Source organism: Pelobates fuscus, chromosome 11, assembly GCF_036172605.1.
Source record: "Pelobates fuscus isolate aPelFus1 chromosome 11, aPelFus1.pri, whole genome shotgun sequence".
NCBI lineage: Eukaryota > Metazoa > Chordata > Amphibia > Anura > Pelobatidae > Pelobates > Pelobates fuscus.
In genome coordinates, this window is record NC_086327.1 from 176,030 (window position 1) to 197,583 (window position 21,554).

A 21,554-nucleotide genomic window follows, 5' to 3' on the forward strand; every position below is an offset into this window, starting at 1 on the left:
GAGAGAGACACTCACTGTAACCCTTTATAATATACTGGGAGAGATATTTACTGCAACCCTTTATAATATACTGAGAGAGACACTTACTGTAACCCTTTATAATATACTGAGAGAGACACTTACTGTAACCCTTTATAATATACTGAGAGAGACACTTACTGTAACCCTTTATAATATACTGAGAGAGACACTTACTGTAACCCTTTATAATATACTGAGAGAGACACTCACTGTAACCCTTTATAATATACTGAGAGAGACACTCACTGTAACCCTTTATAATATGCTGGGAGAGACACTCACTGTATCCCTTTATAATATACTGGGAGATATTTACTGCAACCCTTTATAATATACTGAGAGAGACACCTACTGTAACCCTTTATAATATACTGGGAGAGACACTCACTGTAACCCTTTATAATGTACTGGGAGAGATATTTACAGTAACCCTTTATAATATACTGAGAGAGACACTCACTGTAATCCTTTATAATATACTGGGAGAGATATTTACTGTAACCCTTTATAATATACTGAGAGAGGCACTCACTGTAACCCTTTATAATATACTGGGAGAGACACTTACTGTAACCCTTTATAATATACTGAGAGAGACACTCACTGTAACCCTTTATAATATACTGGGAGATATTTACTGCAACCCTTTATAATATACTGAGAGAGACACCTACTGTAACCCTTTATAATATACTGGGAGAGACACTCACTGTAACCCTTTATAATGTACTGGGAGAGATATTTACAGTAACCCTTTATAATATACTGAGAGAGACACTCACTGTAATCCTTTATAATATACTGGGAGAGATATTTACTGTAACACTTTATAATATACTGAGAGAGGCACTCACTGTAACCCTTTATAATATACTGAGAGAGACACTTACTGTAACCCTTTATAATATACTGAGAGAGACACTCACTGTAACCCTTTATAATGTACAGAGAGAGACACTCACTGTAACCCTTTATAATATACTGAGAGAGACACTCACTGTAACCCTTTATAATATACTGGGAGAGATATTTACTATAACCCTTTATAATATACTGAGAGAGACACTCACTGTAACCCTTTATAATATACTGAGAGAGACACTCACTGTAACCCTTTATAATATACTGAGAGAGACACTCACTGTAACCCTTTATAATATACTGAGAGAGACACTCACTGTAACCCTTTATAATATACTGGGAGAGATATTTACTGCAACCCCTTATAATATACTGAGAGAGACACTCACTGTAACCCTTTATAATATACTGAGAGAGATATTTACTGTAACCCTTTATAATATACTGGGAGAGACACTCACTGTAACCCTTTATAATATACTGAGAGAGACACTCACTGTAACCCTTTATAATGTACAGAGAGAGACACTCACTGTAACCCTTTATAATATACTGAGAGAGACACTCACTGTAACCCTTTATAATTTTCTGAGAGAGACACTCACTGTAACCCTTTATAATATACTGAGAGAGACACTCACTGTAACCCTTTATAATTTTCTGAGAGAGACACTTACTGTAACCCTTTATAATATACTGAGAGATATTTACTGTAACCCTTTATAATATACCGAGGGAGACACTCACTGTAACCCTTTATAATATACTGGGAGAGATATTTACTGCAACCCTTTATAATATACTGAGAGAGACACTTACTGTAACCCTTTATAATATACTGAGAGATACACTCACTGTAACCCTTTATAATATACTGAGAGAGGCACTCACTGTAACCCTTTATAATATACTGGGAGAGACACTTACTGTAACCCTTTATAATATACTGGGAGAGACACTCACTGTAACCCTTTATAATATACTGAGAGAGACACTTACTGTAACCCTTTATAATATACTGGGAGAGATATTTACTGCAACCCTTTATAATATACTGAGAGAGACACTCACTGTAACCCTTTATAATATACTGAGAGAGACACTCACTGTAACCCTTTATAATGTACAGAGAGAGACACTCACTGTAACCCTTTATAATTTTCTGAGAGAGACACTCACTGTAACCCTTTATAATGTACAGAGAGAGACACTCACTGTAACCCTTTATAATATACTGAGAGAGACACTCACTGTAACCCTTTATAATATACTGAGAGATATTTAATGTAACCCTTTATAATATACTGAGAGAGATATTTACTGCAACCCTTTATAATATACTGAGAGATACACTCACTGTAACCCTTTATAATATACTGGGAGAGACACTTACTGTAACCCTTTATAATATACTGAGAGAGACACTCACTGTAACCCTTTATAATATACTAAGAGATATTTAATTTAACCCTTTATAATATACTGAGAGAGACACTCACTGTAACCCTTTATAATATACTGAGAGAGATATTTACTGCAACCCTTTATAATGTACTCAGAGAGACACTTACTGTAACCCTTTATAATGTACTGATAGAGACACTTACTGTAACCCTTTATAATATACTGGGAGAGATATTCACTGTAACCCTTTATAATATACTGAGAGAGACACTTACTGTAACCCTTTATAATATACTGAGAGAGACACTTACTGTAACCCTTTATAATATACTGAGAGAGACACTCACTGTAACCCTTTATAATTTTCTGAGAGAGACACTTACTGTAACCCTTTATAATATACTGGGAGAGATATTTACTGCAACCCTTTATAATATACTGGGAGAGATATTTACTGCAACCCTTTCTAATATACTGAGAGAGACACTTACTGTAACCCTTTATAATATACTGGGAGAGATATTTACTGCAACCCTTTATAATATACTGAGAGAGACACTTACTGTAACCCTTTATAATATACTGAGAGAGACACTCACTGTAACCCTTTATAATATACTGAGAGAGACACTTACTGCAACCCTTTATAATATACTGAGAGAGACACTCACTGTAACCCTTTATAATATACTGGGAGAGATATTTACTGCAACCCTTTATAATATACTGAGAGAGACACTCACTGTAACCCTTTATAAAATACTGAGAGAGACACTTACTGTGACCCTTTATAATATACTGAGACAGACACTTACTGTAACCCTTTATAATATACTGAGAGAGACACTCACTGTAACCCTTTATGATATACTGGGAGAGATATTTACTGCAACCCTTAATAATATACTGAGAGAGACACTTACTGTAACCCTTTATAATATACTGGGAGAGATATTTACTGCAACCCTTTATAATATACTGAGAGAGACACTTACTGTAACCCTTTATAATATACTGGGAGAGATATTTACTGCAACCCTTTATAATATACTGAGAGAGACACTTACTGTGACCCTTTATAATATACTGAGAGAGACACTCACTGTAACCCTTTATAATATACTGAGAGAGACACTCACTGTAACCCTTTATAATATACTGGGAGAGATATTTACTGCAACCCTTTATAATATACTGAGAGAGACACTTACTGCAACCCTTTATAATATACTGAGAGAGACACTCACTGTAACCCTTTATAATATACTGGGAGAGATATTTACTGCAACCCTTTATAATATACTGAGAGAGACACTTACTGTAACCCTTTATAATATACTGAGAGAGACACTCACTGTAACCCTTTATAATATACTGAGAGAGACACTTACTGTGACCCTTTATAATATACTGAGAGAGACACTCACTGTAACCCTTTATAATATACTGAGAGAGACACTCACTGTAACCCTTTATAATATACTGGGAGAGATATTTACTGCAACCCTTTATAATATACTGAGAGAGACACTTACTGTAACCCTTTATAATATACTGAGAGATACACTCACTGTAACCCTTTATAATATACTGAGAGAGGCACTCACTGTAACCCTTTATAATATACTGGGAGAGACACTTACTGTAACCCTTTATAATATACTGGGAGAGACACTCACTGTAACCCTTTATAATATACTGAGAGAGACACTTACTGTAACCCTTTATAATATACTGGGAGAGATATTTACTGCAACCCTTTATAATATACTGAGAGAGACACTCACTGTAACCCTTTATAATATACTGAGAGAGACACTCACTGTAACCCTTTATAATGTACAGAGAGAGACACTCACTGTAACCCTTTATAATTTTCTGAGAGAGACACTCACTGTAACCCTTTATAATGTACAGAGAGAGACACTCACTGTAACCCTTTATAATTTTCTGAGAGAGACACTCACTGTAACCCTTTATAATATACTGAGAGAGACACTCACTGTAACCCTTTATAATTTTCTGAGAGAGACACTTACTGTAACCCTTTATAATATACTGAGAGATATTTACTGTAACCCTTTATAATATACCGAGGGAGACACTCACTGTAACCCTTTATAATATACTGGGAGAGATATTTACTGCAACCCTTTATAATATACTGAGAGAGACACTTACTGTAACCCTTTATAATATACTGAGAGATACACTCACTGTAACCCTTTATAATATACTGAGAGAGGCACTCACTGTAACCCTTTATAATATACTGGGAGAGACACTTACTGTAACCCTTTATAATATACTGGGAGAGACACTCACTGTAACCCTTTATAATATACTGAGAGAGACACTTACTGTAACCCTTTATAATATACTGGGAGAGATATTTACTGCAACCCTTTATAATATACTGAGAGAGACACTCACTGTAACCCTTTATAATATACTGAGAGAGACACTCACTGTAACCCTTTATAATGTACAGAGAGAGACACTCACTGTAACCCTTTATAATTTTCTGAGAGAGACACTCACTGTAACCCTTTATAATGTACAGAGAGAGACACTCACTGTAACCCTTTATAATATACTGAGAGAGACACTCACTGTAACCCTTTATAATATACTGAGAGATATTTAATGTAACCCTTTATAATATACTGAGAGAGATATTTACTGCAACCCTTTATAATATACTGAGAGATACACTCACTGTAACCCTTTATAATATACTGGGAGAGACACTTACTGTAACCCTTTATAATATACTGAGAGAGACACTCACTGTAACCCTTTATAATATACTAAGAGATATTTAATTTAACCCTTTATAATATACTGAGAGAGACACTCACTGTAACCCTTTATAATATACTGAGAGAGATATTTACTGCAACCCTTTATAATGTACTCAGAGAGACACTTACTGTAACCCTTTATAATGTACTGATAGAGACACTTACTGTAACCCTTTATAATATACTGGGAGAGATATTCACTGTAACCCTTTATAATATACTGAGAGAGACACTTACTGTAACCCTTTATAATATACTGAGAGAGACACTTACTGTAACCCTTTATAATATACTGAGAGAGACACTCACTGTAACCCTTTATAATTTTCTGAGAGAGACACTTACTGTAACCCTTTATAATATACTGGGAGAGATATTTACTGCAACCCTTTATAATATACTGGGAGAGATATTTACTGCAACCCTTTCTAATATACTGAGAGAGACACTTACTGTAACCCTTTATAATATACTGGGAGAGATATTTACTGCAACCCTTTATAATATACTGAGAGAGACACTTACTGTAACCCTTTATAATATACTGAGAGAGACACTCACTGTAACCCTTTATAATATACTGAGAGAGACACTTACTGCAACCCTTTATAATATACTGAGAGAGACACTCACTGTAACCCTTTATAATATACTGGGAGAGATATTTACTGCAACCCTTTATAATATACTGAGAGAGACACTCACTGTAACCCTTTATAAAATACTGAGAGAGACACTTACTGTGACCCTTTATAATATACTGAGACAGACACTTACTGTAACCCTTTATAATATACTGAGAGAGACACTCACTGTAACCCTTTATGATATACTGGGAGAGATATTTACTGCAACCCTTAATAATATACTGAGAGAGACACTTACTGTAACCCTTTATAATATACTGGGAGAGATATTTACTGCAACCCTTTATAATATACTGAGAGAGACACTTACTGTAACCCTTTATAATATACTGGGAGAGATATTTACTGCAACCCTTTATAATATACTGAGAGAGACACTTACTGTGACCCTTTATAATATACTGAGAGAGACACTCACTGTAACCCTTTATAATATACTGAGAGAGACACTCACTGTAACCCTTTATAATATACTGGGAGAGATATTTACTGCAACCCTTTATAATATACTGAGAGAGACACTTACTGCAACCCTTTATAATATACTGAGAGAGACACTCACTGTAACCCTTTATAATATACTGGGAGAGATATTTACTGCAACCCTTTATAATATACTGAGAGAGACACTTACTGTAACCCTTTATAATATACTGAGAGAGACACTCACTGTAACCCTTTATAATATACTGAGAGAGACACTTACTGTGACCCTTTATAATATACTGAGAGAGACACTCACTGTAACCCTTTATAATATACTGAGAGAGACACTCACTGTAACCCTTTATAATATACTGGGAGAGATATTTACTGCAACCCTTTATAATATACTGAGAGAGACACTTACTGTAACCCTTTATAATATACTGGGAGAGATATTTACTGCAACCCTTTATAATATACTGAGAGAGACACTCACTGTAACCCTTTATAATATGCTGAGAGAGACACTTACTGTAACCCTTTAGAATATACTGAGAGAGACACTTACTGTAACCCTTTAGAATATACTGAGAGAGACACTTACTGTAACCCTTTATAATATAATGGGAGAGATATTTACTGCAACCCTTTATAAAATACTGAGAGAGACACTTACTGTGACCCTTTATAATATACTGAGACAGACACTCACTGTAACCCTTTATAATATACTGAGAGAGACACTCACTGTAACCCTTTATAATATACTGGGAGAGATATTTACTGCAACCCTTAATAATATACTGAGAGAGACACTTACTGTAACCCTTTATAATATACTGGGAGAGATATTTACTGCAACCCTTTATAATATACTGAGAGAGACACTTACTGTAACCCTTTATAATATACTGGGAGAGATATTTACTGCAACCCTTTATAATATACTGAGAGAGACACTTACTGTGACCCTTTATAATATACTGAGAGAGACACTCACTGTAACCCTTTATAATATACTGAGAGAGACACTCACTGTAACCCTTTATATATACTGGGAGAGATATTTACTGCAACCCTTTATAATATACTGAGAGAGACACTTACTGCAACCCTTTATAATATACTGAGAGAGACACTCACTGTAACCCTTTATAATATACTGGGAGAGATATTTACTGCAACCCTTTATAATATACTGAGAGAGACACTTACTGTAACCCTTTATAATATACTGAGAGAGACACTCACTGTAACCCTTTATAATATACTGAGAGAGACACTTACTGTGACCCTTTATAATATACTGAGAGAGACACTCACTGTAACCCTTTATAATATACTGAGAGAGACACTCACTGTAACCCTTTATAATATACTGGGAGAGATATTTACTGCAACCCTTTATAATATACTGAGAGAGACACTTACTGTAACTCTTTATAATATACTGGGAGAGATATTTACTGCAACCCTTTATAATATACTGAGAGAGACACTCACTGTAACCCTTTATAATATGCTGAGAGAGACACTTACTGTAACCCTTTAGAATATACTGAGAGAGACACTTACTGTAACCCTTTAGAATATACTGAGAGAGACACTTACTGTAACCCTTTATAATATACTGAGAGAGACACTTACTGTAACCCTTTATAATGTACTGAGAGAGACACTTACTGTAACCCTTTATAATATACTGAGAGAGACACTTACTGTAACCCTTTAGAATATACTGAGAGAGACACTCACTGTAACCCTTTATAATATACTGAGAGAAACACTCACTGTAACCCTTTATAATATACTGAGAGAGACACTCACTGTAACCCTTTATAATATACTGAGAGAGATATTTACTGCAACCCTTTATAATATACTGGGAGAGACACTCACTGTAACCCTTTATAATATACTGAGAGAGACACTCACTGTAACCTTTTATAATATACTGAGAGAGACACTCACTGTAACCCTTTATAATATACTGAGAGAGACACTCACTGTAACCCTTTATAATATACTGGGAGAGATATTTACTGTAACCCTTTATAATATACTGGGAGAGATATTTACTGCAACCCTTTATAATATACTGAGAGAGACACTCACTGTAACCCTTTATAATATACTGGGAGAGATATTTACTGTAACCCTTTATAATATACCGAGAGAGACACTTACTGTTTAGCAGGTCATTGATTTTGTTCATGATCAGCAACCCTTTAACTTATTGTAATTGATTGCTTTCAGATTAAATAAAACATGATGGATGCCTGAAATATTACCCTAATTAAATCAGCCCGTATGAAATCTCAAAAAAGCTATAGAGTTATAATCAAAGAGTAACCAACCTTTTCGTAAATAATATGTATCAAAGAACAAATTGTCTCGTTCAGTTCCATTGAATAATTTCCATATTACAGGATATTGGTACCTCCCAGTCTAAGCCCGCCTCCATGTGCTCTTTATATTATATTTCGAGATCAAGGTGTATCATTCTAAGAACAGACTACCATTGTCCATCTAGGTTATCCCTGCCAACAGGTCTGGATCCACAGATCATGGTTTATATACTTACAGTCATCTGCATCCTGTCATCTGTGACAGCCTCAGGTAGGTCTACAGGTAGCATCCTCTCAGCTATGACAGCCACAGGTAGGTCTACAGGTAGCATCCTCTCAACTGTTACAGCCACAGGTAGGTCTACAAGTAGCATCCTCTCAGCTGTGACAGCCTCAGGTACATGTAGCATCCTGTCAGCTCGGGCATAAACGGGTAGGTCTACAGGTAGAATCCTCTCAGCTATGGCAGCCACAGGTAAGTCTACAGGTAGTATTTTATCAGCTGTGACAGCCACAGGTAGGTCTACAGGTAGCATCCTCTCAGCTATGACAGCCACAGGTAGGTCTACAGATAGCATCCTCTCAGCTATGACAGCCACAGGTAGGTCTACATGTAGCATCCTTTCAGCTGTGACAGCCACAGGTAGGTCTACATGTAGCATTCTATCAGCTGTGACAACCACAGGTAGGTCTACAGGTAGCATCCTCTCAGCTGTGACAGCCACAGGTAGGTCTACATGTAGCATTCTATCAGCTGTGACAACCACAGGTAGGTCTACAGGTAGCATCCTCTCAGCTGGGACAGCCACAGGTAGGTCTACAGGTAGCATCCTCTCAGCTGGGACAGCCACAGGTAGGTCTACAGGTAGCATCCTCTCAGCTATGACAGCCACAGGTAGGTCTACAGGTAGCATCCTCTCAGCTATGACAGCCACAGGTAGGTCTACAGGTAGCATCCTCTCAACTATGACAGCCACAGGTAGGTCTACAGGTAGCATCCTATCTGCTGTGACAGCCACAGGTAGGTCTACAGGTAGCATCCTCTCAGCTATGACAGCCACAGGTAGGTCTACAGGTAGCATCCTCTCAGCTGGGACAGCCACAGGTAGGTCTACAGGTAGCATCCTCTCAGCTATGACAGCCACAGGTAGGTCTACAGGTAGCATCCTCTCAGCTATGACAGCCACAGGTAGGTCTACAGGTAGCATCCTCTCAACTATGACAGCCACAGGTAGGTCTACAGGTAGCATCCTATCTGCTGTGACAGCCACAGGTAAGTCTACAAGTAGCATCCTCTCAGCTGTGACAGGTCGTCTTCAGATAATTTGAGAAATCATTGTTCACCTAGCAATGGATTCAGCGTTTTCTGGCATTATCTAGCAGACGATCTCATTCTCTTCCCTCTGCAATCTTTTCACTAGATTATTTGGAGAGATGGGAGCCTGCATTTTGTGTTCAGTTTTGGGTTTTCCTGATTGATAAATGTCTCTGTTCTGACTAAAGGGGACTCACACATTATAACACAGTGACATAGTTTGAGTACAGTCCTGGATGAAGAGCCACCGGCTTTCCAATTATTTTGTAAGCAGCAATCTGAGTATTAGCAGTGATGGTAAAAGATCTCAGCTCACAGTTTTTCAGTTTTCCCTGATTTGTTATTAGATAATGAACTTTATACACAGGGCTGTTCACTAAAGTGAGACTTTAAATTGAATTTCAAATTTAAAGTTAAAGTGGCTAAACTGGGAGCATGGCTAACTTAGAGAAATGTTCTGATTCGGCAAGTTTGACCTTTGAAACCCACTTTGAATTCTCACCTTAGGGGAATAACCCTGAATGAGTTAATATTGTAAAGCGCTACGGAATCTGTTGGCGCTATTTAAATGCCAATAATAATAATAATAATAATATGGATCAAGGCATCAGATTGCCCGTGTTACTTTCCTAGAGATTTATTAGCAATGCAATTCATTGGTTTTATATAGAAATTATTAGCGAAGAATGTGATAAGCATTTAGGGTAAAATTTCTCAATTGAAGGTAACAATCTCGATTCCAGCTATATTAGATATTTATTTTAAAAAACTTCAATTTTCAGTTCTCTGATTTTCTTTTAGTTTTACGATAATTTTGCATTTAATTGTCTAAAAAGGCTTCCAAGCTAATCTTAACCTTAGTTGACCTTTTGTTTCAAAATCAATATGCTTCATGGTCAAACGTCATAATTTTGGTTACCTGCATAGTTGCAACACATAAGCATCATTTTTTTTTTTACAAAGAAATGCAAAGATGCAGTCAAAGGAACAATACAGGGTCAGGAACACAAGCATGCAGTGTCCCTACAGTGTTAAAACCACCATTTAGGTGGCTTGTCCTCCTTTAGCCACTTTAAAAGGTAATATAACCTACCTTATGTCCAGAGCCACGCGGTTTATGATTTCAGCAAATCCAATGCTTTCCCATAGGCGGGACAGTGGAGGGGCCAAACGATGTTTTGGCCACTCAGCACCTCCTCATAGAGATGCATTGAATTGATGCATCTCTATAAGGAAAGTTCAGTGTCTGCATGCAGAGGGGGAGGCACTGACCGTCAGTCACACTGTGCAGCACCGGCCCAGGAAGTACCTCTAGCAGCCATCTGAGGAGGAGCCACTTGGAGGTGTCCCTAGCGTGCTGGTTCTATTTTATTTTTAATTGAGGTGTGTATGTTGTCATATGCTGCTTGTGTTATATATGGGTGCTGCAGTTGCTTTGTAGCATTGTATTCAGGGGTCAAGTCCTGGGGAAAAAAGTGTGGGAACTCACCCAAGATCCACCTCCCCCCTAAAACAACTTATACGCTCGTATGCATATATATAGCTGGGTGAAGGGGTGACAGTGTGCGGAGGCTGAAAGTAATTGGGGGATGGTGATATTGTATGGAGATAGTGTCAGTGTGTGTATAGGGATGATAGAGTGTGTGTGTGGGTGACAGTGTGTGTGTGGGAGGGTGACAGGGTGTGTGTGTGTGTGTGTGTGTGTGTGGAGAGGTGACAGGGTATGTGAGGGGGCTGTGACAGGGTTTGTGGGGGGGAGTCTGTGACAGTGTGGGAGGCTGTGACAGGCAGGGCCGGCTCTACCATAAGGCCAAGGTTTTATGGACTGATGAAATGAGAGTGAGTCTTGATGGGCCAGATGGATGGATTGGTAAAGGGCAGAGAGCTCCAGTCCGACTCAGACGCCAGCAAGGTGGAGGTGGAGTACTGGTTTGGGCTGGTATCATCAAAGATGAGCTTGTGGGGCCTTTTCGGGTTGAGGATGGAGTCAAGCTCAACTCCCAGTTTCTGGAAGACACCTTCTTCAAGCAGTGGTACAGGAAGAAGTCTGCATCCTTCAAGAAAAACATGATTTTCATGCAGGACAATGCTCCATCACACGCGTCCAAGTACTCCACAGCGTGGCTGGCAAGAAAGGGTATAAAAGAAGAAAATCTAATGACATGGCCTCCTTGTTCACCTGATCTGAACCCCATTGAGAACCTGTGGTCCATCATCAAATGTGAGATTTACAAGGAGGGAAAACAGTACACCTCTCTGAACAGTGTCTGGGAGGCTGTGGTTGCTGCTGCACGCAATGTTGATGATGAACAGATCAAAACACTGACAGAATCCATGGATGGCAGGCTTTTGAGTGTCCTTGCAAAGAAAGGTGGCTATATTGGTCACTGATTTGTTTTTGTTATGTTTTTGAATGTCAGAAATGTATATTTGTGAATGTTGAGATGTTATATTGGTTTCACTGGTAAAAATAAATAATTGAAATGGGTATATATTTGTTTTTTGTTAAGTTGCCTAATAATTATGCACAGTAATAGTCACCTGCACACACAGATATCCCCCTAAAATAGCTATAACTAAAAACAAACTAAAAACTACTTCCAAAAATATTCAGCTTTGATATTAATGAGTTTTTTGGGTTCATTGAGAACATGGTTGTTGTTCAATAATAAAATTAATCCTCAAAAATACAACTTGCCTAATAATTCTGCACTCCCTGTATGTCTCTGTATGTCTGTCTCTGTATGTATGCCTCTGTACGCATGTATGTCTCTGTATTTATGTATGTATGTCTCTGTATGCCTGTATGTATGTGTATGTATGCCTGTATGTCTCTGTATGCATGTATGTGTCTGCATGTCTTTACGTCTTTGTATGTATGCCTGTATGCCTCTGGATGCCTACATGTCTCTGTAACCCTGTATGTCTCTGTATGTGTGCATGTCTCTGCCTGTATATCTCCATGTGACTGTGTCTGTATGTCTCTGTGTGACTGTTTCTGTATGTCTCTGCCTGTGTGTCTATATGTCCCTGCCTGCATATCTATGTCTACATGGCTTGGAAGAAAATACACACAAAGGGATCTGGAGGGGGGGGGGGACACACACAAAACGGACTAAGGGGAGCAATGGCCACGTAGAGGGACTGTTGAGGAGAAAAAAAAACAAAGAAAGGGGCTGGGGGTAAGAGACACAAAAAGGGGCTGGGTGTAAGTAAGAGACATACAAAGGAGGATGTAAGGCCAACACACTAAAGAGGAAATAAAATACACTGAAGCACAAAAAGGGTAATACATTCAAAAGAGGGGATATGAAACACTAAAGAGGGTAACTGTAAGGGGGGCTGTGAGGTGGGTAGGGGGCTTTAAGGTGGGTAGGAGTGTAGTGAAGTGGATAAGGGGACTGTGAGTGGGTAGGGGGACTGTTAGTGGATAGCGGGGCTCACTGACAGACAGACACACTGACAGACACACACACACTCATTCACAGACACACACACTCACAGACACACACTGACAGATATACACACACAGACTCACTGACAGCCAGACACACACACACATCACACACACACACATTTCCCCCAAACACTCACAGATAATTTTTTAAAATCCACCCAGCCTCCCTACATTTGGGAGAGTTGGGTGGATTTTTTACCTGTTGTCCAGTGGGGCTGCTGCTCAGTCTGTGCGGGCGGTTAAACTCCAGTCGGGCGGCAAGGGAGCGCTGATCTGTGAGCTCTCCCTGCTCAGCTCAATATGATGTTCCGGCTCCCGGCATCACTCTGCGACGCGTGAGGGAGTTGAGCAGGGAGAGCTCACAGATCAGCAGTTCCTCGCCACCCGCTTGCCCAGAGGCTAACAAGGCAAACGCCTTGTTTGCCTCGCAGGCAAACAAGTCCTGCAAGACCACAAACAGGAACGGTGTTTACATGCATTCCTGCAGGATTTGAGCCCTGATTGTATTTGTGTGTATGTGGGCTGATATATCTTATATGTTCATACGTTTGTGGTATCCCTCTGCAAGGAGTGGATCACATACAAAGACACATCCCACGATCCTCACCCTCCGTGGGGTCCCAGCGCGGGAAGGGACTCTGTTCCCTTTGTCCCCAAAGCCCACCACTAAACCCACAGGGTTTCCCACACCAACTGCCAGGGGTTTTCTTCCCGAGAGTCTCTGTGCCTGGGAGTCTAGGTGCGGGAAAATGGACTGTCCCTTTGTGTCCCAGGCACAGAAAAGACTGCCCCAGGAAGAGAAGGAGCCACATGGATAAAATTTATATAACTAGATAGCCCTGGGTCCCATCTGGGGTCCTTGCAAATAGCGGGGCTAACGGATGTACAGAGCTCGTGATATCAGCGTTTAAAGTCAGAAGTTGCTTGGTTTAGTCCGGCAAATTCAAACTTCGCGCCTAAACCAAGCAACAACCAATTAGCTCAAAGGCGCGAAACTGTATCTACAAGAGAGAGCACTCTCCCGGGCTGCTACATAGAAACATAGAAACATAGAATGTGACGGCAGATAAGAACCATTCGGCCCATCTAGTCTGCCCAGTTTTCTAAATACTTTCATTAGTCTCTGGCCTTATCTTATAGTTAGGATAGCCGTATGCCTATCCCACGCATGCTTAAACTCCTTTACTGTGTTAACCTCTACCACTTCAGCTGGAAGGCTATTCCATGCATCCACTACCCTCTCAGTAAAGTAATACTTCCAGATATTATTTTTAAACCTTTGTCCCTCTAATTTAAGACTATGTCCTCTTGTTGTGGTAGTTTTTCTTCTTTTAAATATAGTCTCCTCCTTTACTGTGTTGATTCCCTTTATGTATTTAAATGTTTCTAGCCTAGCCTCGTAGCTCCCAGGCAGGGGGTGTAGACAGTGACCATAGCTCTTTTGGGAGTGAGTTGGACGATCCCCAACATGGGCTTCTGAGACAGTTGCGCACACCGGTAGCCACCCAGGGAAAGCACCGCGCCGCTAGTTTCCCTTGCGGTCTGCGGTTTTCACAACTTGTTACGAGGTGTGACGGTTCTAACTATACATTCTAAACCTACACTCTAACACTCTAACCTACTATCTGCTATTACATGACTCCCTCCATTGGCCCTTTTACAGCTTCCCAATCTAACCTACTCTCTGCCATTACATGACACCCTCAATTGCCCATATCACAGCATCTCACTCCAACCTCATTTCTGCCATTGCATGACTCCCCCTATTGGCCATATTACAGCTTCTGACTCTAACCTACTTTCTGCCGTTGCATGACCCCCTCCATTGGTGATATCATAGCTTCCGAATCTAGCCTACTGTCTACCATTAGATTGCTCCCACCATTGGCCATATCATAGCTTCTCACTCTAACCTACTTTTTGCTATTGCATGATACCCTCCATTGGCCATAGAACAGCATCTCACACCAACCTTATCTCTGCCATTGCATGACTCCCTCCATTGGCCATATTACAGCTTCCCACTCAAAACTACTCTCTGCCATTACATGACTACCTCAATTGGCCAACGGGCGAAGTGCCCTTCGCCACTTGTGCTTGGAGAGGACTAATGGCTATCCTTTTGCCTTGTGACTATGGCCCCTGGGGTGTATTGCCTTTTAAAAACTCCATTTGTGCAGATTGGATTCTAAAACACTGTGTCTGGCCCTTTAAATTCTATGGGAAAGGATCTGCACTTTTGAACTGGCACTTCGGATACAGACGAAGTGCCGAAGTAGTCAAAGTGGCCGACATTCAGGATACAAACACGTGGCGGCGGGCATTTTAATTCAGTCGAACATGTTCAGCGGTGTTTAGTCGTCGAGTTCATGGAACTAAAATCGGATACGTGACGGCACAAACACTGCTGGATTTCTGCGTTCTCTGGAACTTCAACACTTCGAATGGAGTCGAACGGCATTCGACAATACAAACGCCACATTAACATTGCTATTTGCATGAACGGCCCCCGTTCGTGCATTTTAACAGTATTTAAACTATGGTGAATGGACCGGCCGCAGAGCCAAAATCTCTGTAACTGTTTTGGGCATGAAAATGTGCGTGCGGTCAGTCAAAATGTGACTTCCAGCTATTTCCTGAACCACTGGACCAATTTGCATGATTTTTTGATATGTTTGTCCCCTACATATGCTGGTTCTGAAAATGTAAGTAAGGAAGTAAGTAACTTTTGTTAGGATTGGATGTATAATTTTGATGTTATAAAAATTGTGTAAAAGAGTATATTTTTCGCTTGGAGATAATTGTGTTGATACAGCAATTAACTCAATTATCTCCCAAGCAGAGGGGAGGAATTTACAGTAATGAATGGGAGTGTTTAACTGTGTGTCTGTAAATGATTGGTTGTTGAGTTTGTGTTTTCAGTGCCCAACAAGGTCCACGTGGGTTGTAACCTTGTGGGGAAAACGGTATAAAAGAAATGCCTCTTGCGTTCAACAAACCAGATCTTCTTACCCTCAACTTGTAGCCTTGTCTGTTGTTGTAGGGAACAGCCATACCAGCTATATCACTGCTAGCTTTTGAAAGAGATCTCTCTCTTCAGCTATACTCTCCTGGAGTAGAGCCCCAGCTATACTCTCTTGTCCCCTCTCAGGGTCCACCCCCACCGGGGGGTCGTATAACGGAACCGGAACCCCTGTTCCCGCCACTCAGTGTTCCCTGCCAGGGCCCTCGCAATCCCAGGGGTCCCCTGATGGAAACAGAAGTTCAGTCCTTTTGTCCCCTGTTCCCGCCACTTAGTGTCCCCTCCCAGAGCCCTTCCCCCTCTCCGGGGTCTTCTTCCTAGAAGTCTCTGTATCTGGGGGTCGTAGTGAAGGAACCTTCCTGCCTCTTAATCTCCCAGTAACAGATAGCCCGCCAACCTACACCATTGTCCCCAAAGGATGTCCCCACCAATCTCAGGGACCCCCATAATGGTACCGTAATGAACAGCCACTGTTCGTAGGGTCCCTGTGTTGAACCAGGCAAGGGAGGTGTCTCCTTTCGGAACATAAATGCTCTCCCTGGCCAGCGTTCGCCTATACTCCTATATTTCCCGAGGAACCTGGATGTAAAAATGGGCGCTTGGGGCAGGAGTCCATCTGGACAACTATGCCTTTTGGGAAAGGCCACCAGACTATCACAGACCCAGACCGATTGGAGGTCTGGGGTCTGGAGAGTCTCCCCGGGAGGGGGAAGATATGTGACAAACTCCCCTTTCCACGTGAGTTTGCCACAAGCTCCTGGAAGAGATTGCTTGCCACCCTCCTGCCCACCGACCATGGGCCCTGCAGGGAAACCTGTAAAATACTACCGAAGTTGACCGACCGTTAGCACTGATTTCATGGAACTGTTTGGGGCATAGGACCATGTGCACGATCGGTCACAATTATGATTTCCATGGAAATCCAGAACTCCTGAACCGATCTGGGTGATTTTTTGATATGTTGGTCCCCCAGATCGGGGCTATAAGGGGATATGACTTTTGTGGGGTTTCCATGTGGTTTAGGGGTACATTTGGGGCATTGTTGTATTGCATGTTTTTTTCTGTGCTTGGAGATTAGATTAGTACAATTCCTGATCCAATTATCTCTCATGCACAGAGGAGAGATTATCTAATTCTATATGGGAGTGTCATGTATTTAAACACATTTGTCATTGGTCTGTGACTTTGTGCTGATGTCCTCCACAAGGTCCAAGGGGGAGTGCCCCTTGCATGGGAACCTGCATATAAGGCCAGTTGTGGCTGCCATTAAAGAGATTCCAGCTTGCGTTCCAAAACTGTGTGTCGTCCAGTGCCTGGGGGTGTCTAGAGCAAATTCCCCATTCAGCTCCAAGAAGGAGTGGTTCCAGGGCCCCAGTAAAGGCAGGGCGACTGTGTGCAAAAGTGCTGTGGCTTGTCCCCTGTTCCAGCTAGGAAGCGGTCCTTGGCAGAGGTACCCAGCCGGTGTACAGGGAGCTCCACTACATGAACGTTCTAAGACTACATTCTAAATGGGATTTTGTGTTTGTCCCCGTTTAGGAGGTGAATGGAGTCCCGTCTGTGGCGGTACTCCCAAATGGGGAGCGAGCAGGTAGTTCTACAAACACAACAAAGGAAACATTGGGTCAAGATAGGGAAAACACATGAAAGGGAGGTCAGGACAGTAACACACGTTGCAGGGTAACCGGGGCAGTTCACAGTTTAGCGGGGCTTTCGCTACAGGGCACATATAGTGGCCACATCCTCTGTCCGCTCGTGGTAGGGCTTCAGCATGTTAACATGCAACAGGTGTCGGACTCCGGTAGGTAATGTCACATCTTTGTTCCATGACCCGGTATGGGCCCTGCCAGGCCATCTGTAGCCTGTCATGCTGGACAGGCTTTAAAACTAAAACCTTTTGCCTGACCTGAAAGCTACTGCTTCTGGCTCCCTTATCATACCACGTGCGCTGGTGCCTCTGAGCCGCTTGGAGATTATCCTGCACCAGATAGGTGAACTCCTCTAGGCGGTCCCTAAACTCCAGCACATATGGGATGATGGGGGTCCCCCCCCCCCCTGCTCCCCAGTGCTCCCTAACCAGGTTTAGGGGTCCTCTAATTCGCCGGCCTTACACCCGTTCGAACGGAGAGAAGCCTGTGGATTGCTGGGGCAACTCCCAATAAGCGAACAGGAGATGCCACAGGAATCTTTCCCAATTCTTGCGGTTCTCTGAAAATGTACGGAGCATCTGATTCAACGTATTATTGAATCTCTCGCACAAGCCATTGGTCTGGGGGGTTATAGGGGGAACTTCGGATGGATTCAATGGCACATAACCTTCACAGCTGGTTGGTTATCTCAGCAGTAAATTGCATGCCCTGATCCGAGATGGTTTCCCTGGGAAAACCCATCTGGGAGAACACTTGCATCAGGACTTCGGCCACAGTCTCTGCCTGAATGTTGTTCAAGGTGACTGCCTCAGGATAACGAGTGGCATAGTCCACAACAGTCAGAATTTATTTTTTCCAGGAGGGACTAGGCTTGGCCAAGGGACCTATGATATCGACAGGGATCGACAAGGGATCTTCAATGACTGGTAGGTGATGGAGCTTGGCCTTGTGCAGGTCGCCCCTCTTCACTACCCTCTGGCAGACATCACAGGTCTGGCAGTATTGCTTTAGATCCTTGGAGATGCCTGGCCAGAAAAAGCTTTTGGTGACCTGATGCTTTGTACGGCTCAACCCCGATTGCCCTGCCAGGGGAATATCATGAGCTATCTTCAGTAGCTCTTGCCGATATTTCCTGGGAGCCACCAACTGTTTGGTGGCAGTAGGAACTTTCCCTGGCTTCCTGATCTCCGCTATGCGGTACAATAACCCCTTATCCCAGGTGAACCATTCCCCGTCTTTCATTACTTGCCCAGAGGCTACCAATTCCCTGGAGCGTGGGGTCTATTATCACTTCCCTCCCAAACTCGGCTGCAGTATCCCATGGTACAGGGGTCTGGGTAGGGGGGGAACTCCCTGGGTGTGGGGTTTATGGGTTTAGCCCGGGTAGCCCTGGTGCAGTGGGGTGGCAGGGGCCCTAAGGGCAGGTGGGATACCTCGGAGGGTCTTCCTATGTGAAACTGGAGTTTGGGACTAGCCTCAGCGTGTGAGTATCCCTTTAGACCCTGCGCGGTCCGGCCATTCAGCTGGACAGGTTGCCGGTGATGGTCCCTGTTATCGTGGGTGGCTTGGAGGGGGTTGGCATCGTGAAGGCAGGGTCATGTTGCTTTGTTGGAAATTGGGGACTCCGGGTCAGTAGCAATGGGCTGCTGCCCACTGTGGGTGGGGAGCCATTCAGATAATGACCTGGGGCCACGGACGGATCTGGGGGCAGCTCCGCCTGTAGTGCCCGGGCTGGTGGCACTTGAAACAGTTCTGGTTGGTCCCGACCCAGACACTGGGGGTTATGGATCTGACCAGGGACCCTGAGGCTGGAGGGCTGCAGCAGGGTTAGGTTGGGGTAGGAGCCTTGGGGCTGGTCGGTAGCTGGGTGGGAGAGCTGGGCGTTGGGACCTTTGGGTGTCAGCGTACTAGTCCGCCCTCTTGGCAGCTTTGGCAAGGGTCTTGGGCTGCCTTTCCCTCACCCATTCCTGGGCTTCGGTGGTCAGTCCATTGTAGAAGTGCTCATCATGAACACCTCGGGGGACTTTGCTTGCTGCGAGTCCACCCAGTTCTGGGCAGCTTGGTCGATGCGGCATGCCCACTCTGAATGGAAGTCCTTCTCCCCTTTTCTTGTCTCTCTGAATTTCCGCCGGTATGCCTCCGGAGTTATGGCATACCTGGCCAGTAGGACCACTTTCACAGCTTTGTAGTCGTGGATCTGGTCCCCGGGTACTGCTCAATATGCCTCCACCACCCTTCCTGTCAGTTTACCGCCCATGATGGCGACCCATGGTCGACTTCTAGCAAGAGGCACTGCCGCTCAAAGTCCTGCAGGAAGTCTTCAATGCCCTCCTCTGCGTCCCTGAACTCCTTGAAGGCAGTATAGGGCAACTTCGGTTTGTGTGCAGGGGTACCTCTCTGGTCTGCTGTTCCTCGGGCTGTGTGGGGGTTACCTCCTGCTTCTGAGCCAGCACGAAGGCTTGGGTCTCCGAGATGAGCCTGGTCAGGAGTTATGCAGTGGGAGGCTTGTTGTAGAAGGCCAAGCGCTGCCTCATCATTCTGGTGAAGGCTTCTTCTTCCATCTCTGGCTGTGGGGCAGCCTTCACATTACTCCGTTGGTCGTCCTCCATTAGCTCGGCAATCAGGTCAGCTTTGTTACGGTTGCCAGTCGACTTCCCTCTTGCTTCCAGCAAGTCTTGTAGGGCAGGGGTAGGCAACCTACGGCACTAGTGCCATGCACGGCACTCGAGGTGTCTTTACACGGCACTCAAGGTTGCTACAGCCAAACAGGCTCTGGCCTATCAGGAGTCCCAGTGAAACTGCAGATATCTGCTAATACGAAAAGGTGGTGAAGGACAATCCTCAAGTTATGCATTGCAGCACATAGAGGAAGTGAATGGGAATCCACACTGTAGTAGAGCAACCTGCAGCTGCTGTCCTTGACCTGTACCTGGCCAGCCTGGTTCCCACTGGAACCTAGGGAAGCCACCCACACTGCTAGATTTACTCATACAAATAATACGAACAGCCCACAAACAAACATACATACAATCCGCACAAACGTAACCCGCTAACAATCCACATACATGCACACAACCCCACATGCAACCCCAAACAGCCCCAACACATACACACACTACCAAACACACAATGTGGCATTTCCATCCACACACACAATTCCACAAGCAGCCCCCATTCATATGTATCTTACACGATACCACAAACTACTCCTGAACATATACAATATAATAGCTCATATACGCACAAATACAACGATACAAAGCATTTACAGTATAAATAACACAAGCAGAATACGGCAACATACACACCTCAATTTAAAAAAATAGGACCGGCACGCCACGGGACATCACAATCCTATATCGGCACAGTGCTGCTAAAAGGTTGCCTACCCCTGTTGTAGGGTTTGCATTTTTAAGGAATTATAATCCATAGATCTGTTGGCAGGGACAAGGATCCTGCCACTTGCCACCAGTTGTGACCCTGGGTAACCCGGCTGGCTACTAGACATGTGCAATTCGTTTCTGGCCGAATATGAATTCGGATGAATTTCGGAAAATTCGGACATTCGGGTACTTCCGAATGTCCGAATAGCCGAAGTGCCAA

General features: G+C 42.7%; 1 protein-coding gene across 1 annotated transcript in view; it reads left to right on the plus strand.

The window, feature by feature from the left end:
* Positions 1–8,673: 8,673 nt before the first annotated feature.
* LOC134577352 (phospholipase A2 inhibitor and Ly6/PLAUR domain-containing protein-like) overlaps positions 8,674–21,554 on the plus strand; it is a 40,978-nt gene continuing 28,097 nt past the window's right edge. The window contains exon 1 of the mRNA XM_063436057.1: positions 8,674–8,782. Within this exon, the coding sequence (XP_063292127.1) occupies positions 8,731–8,782 (52 nt within the window). The 5' untranslated portion in view covers positions 8,674–8,730. The remainder of the gene's footprint in view (positions 8,783–21,554) is intronic.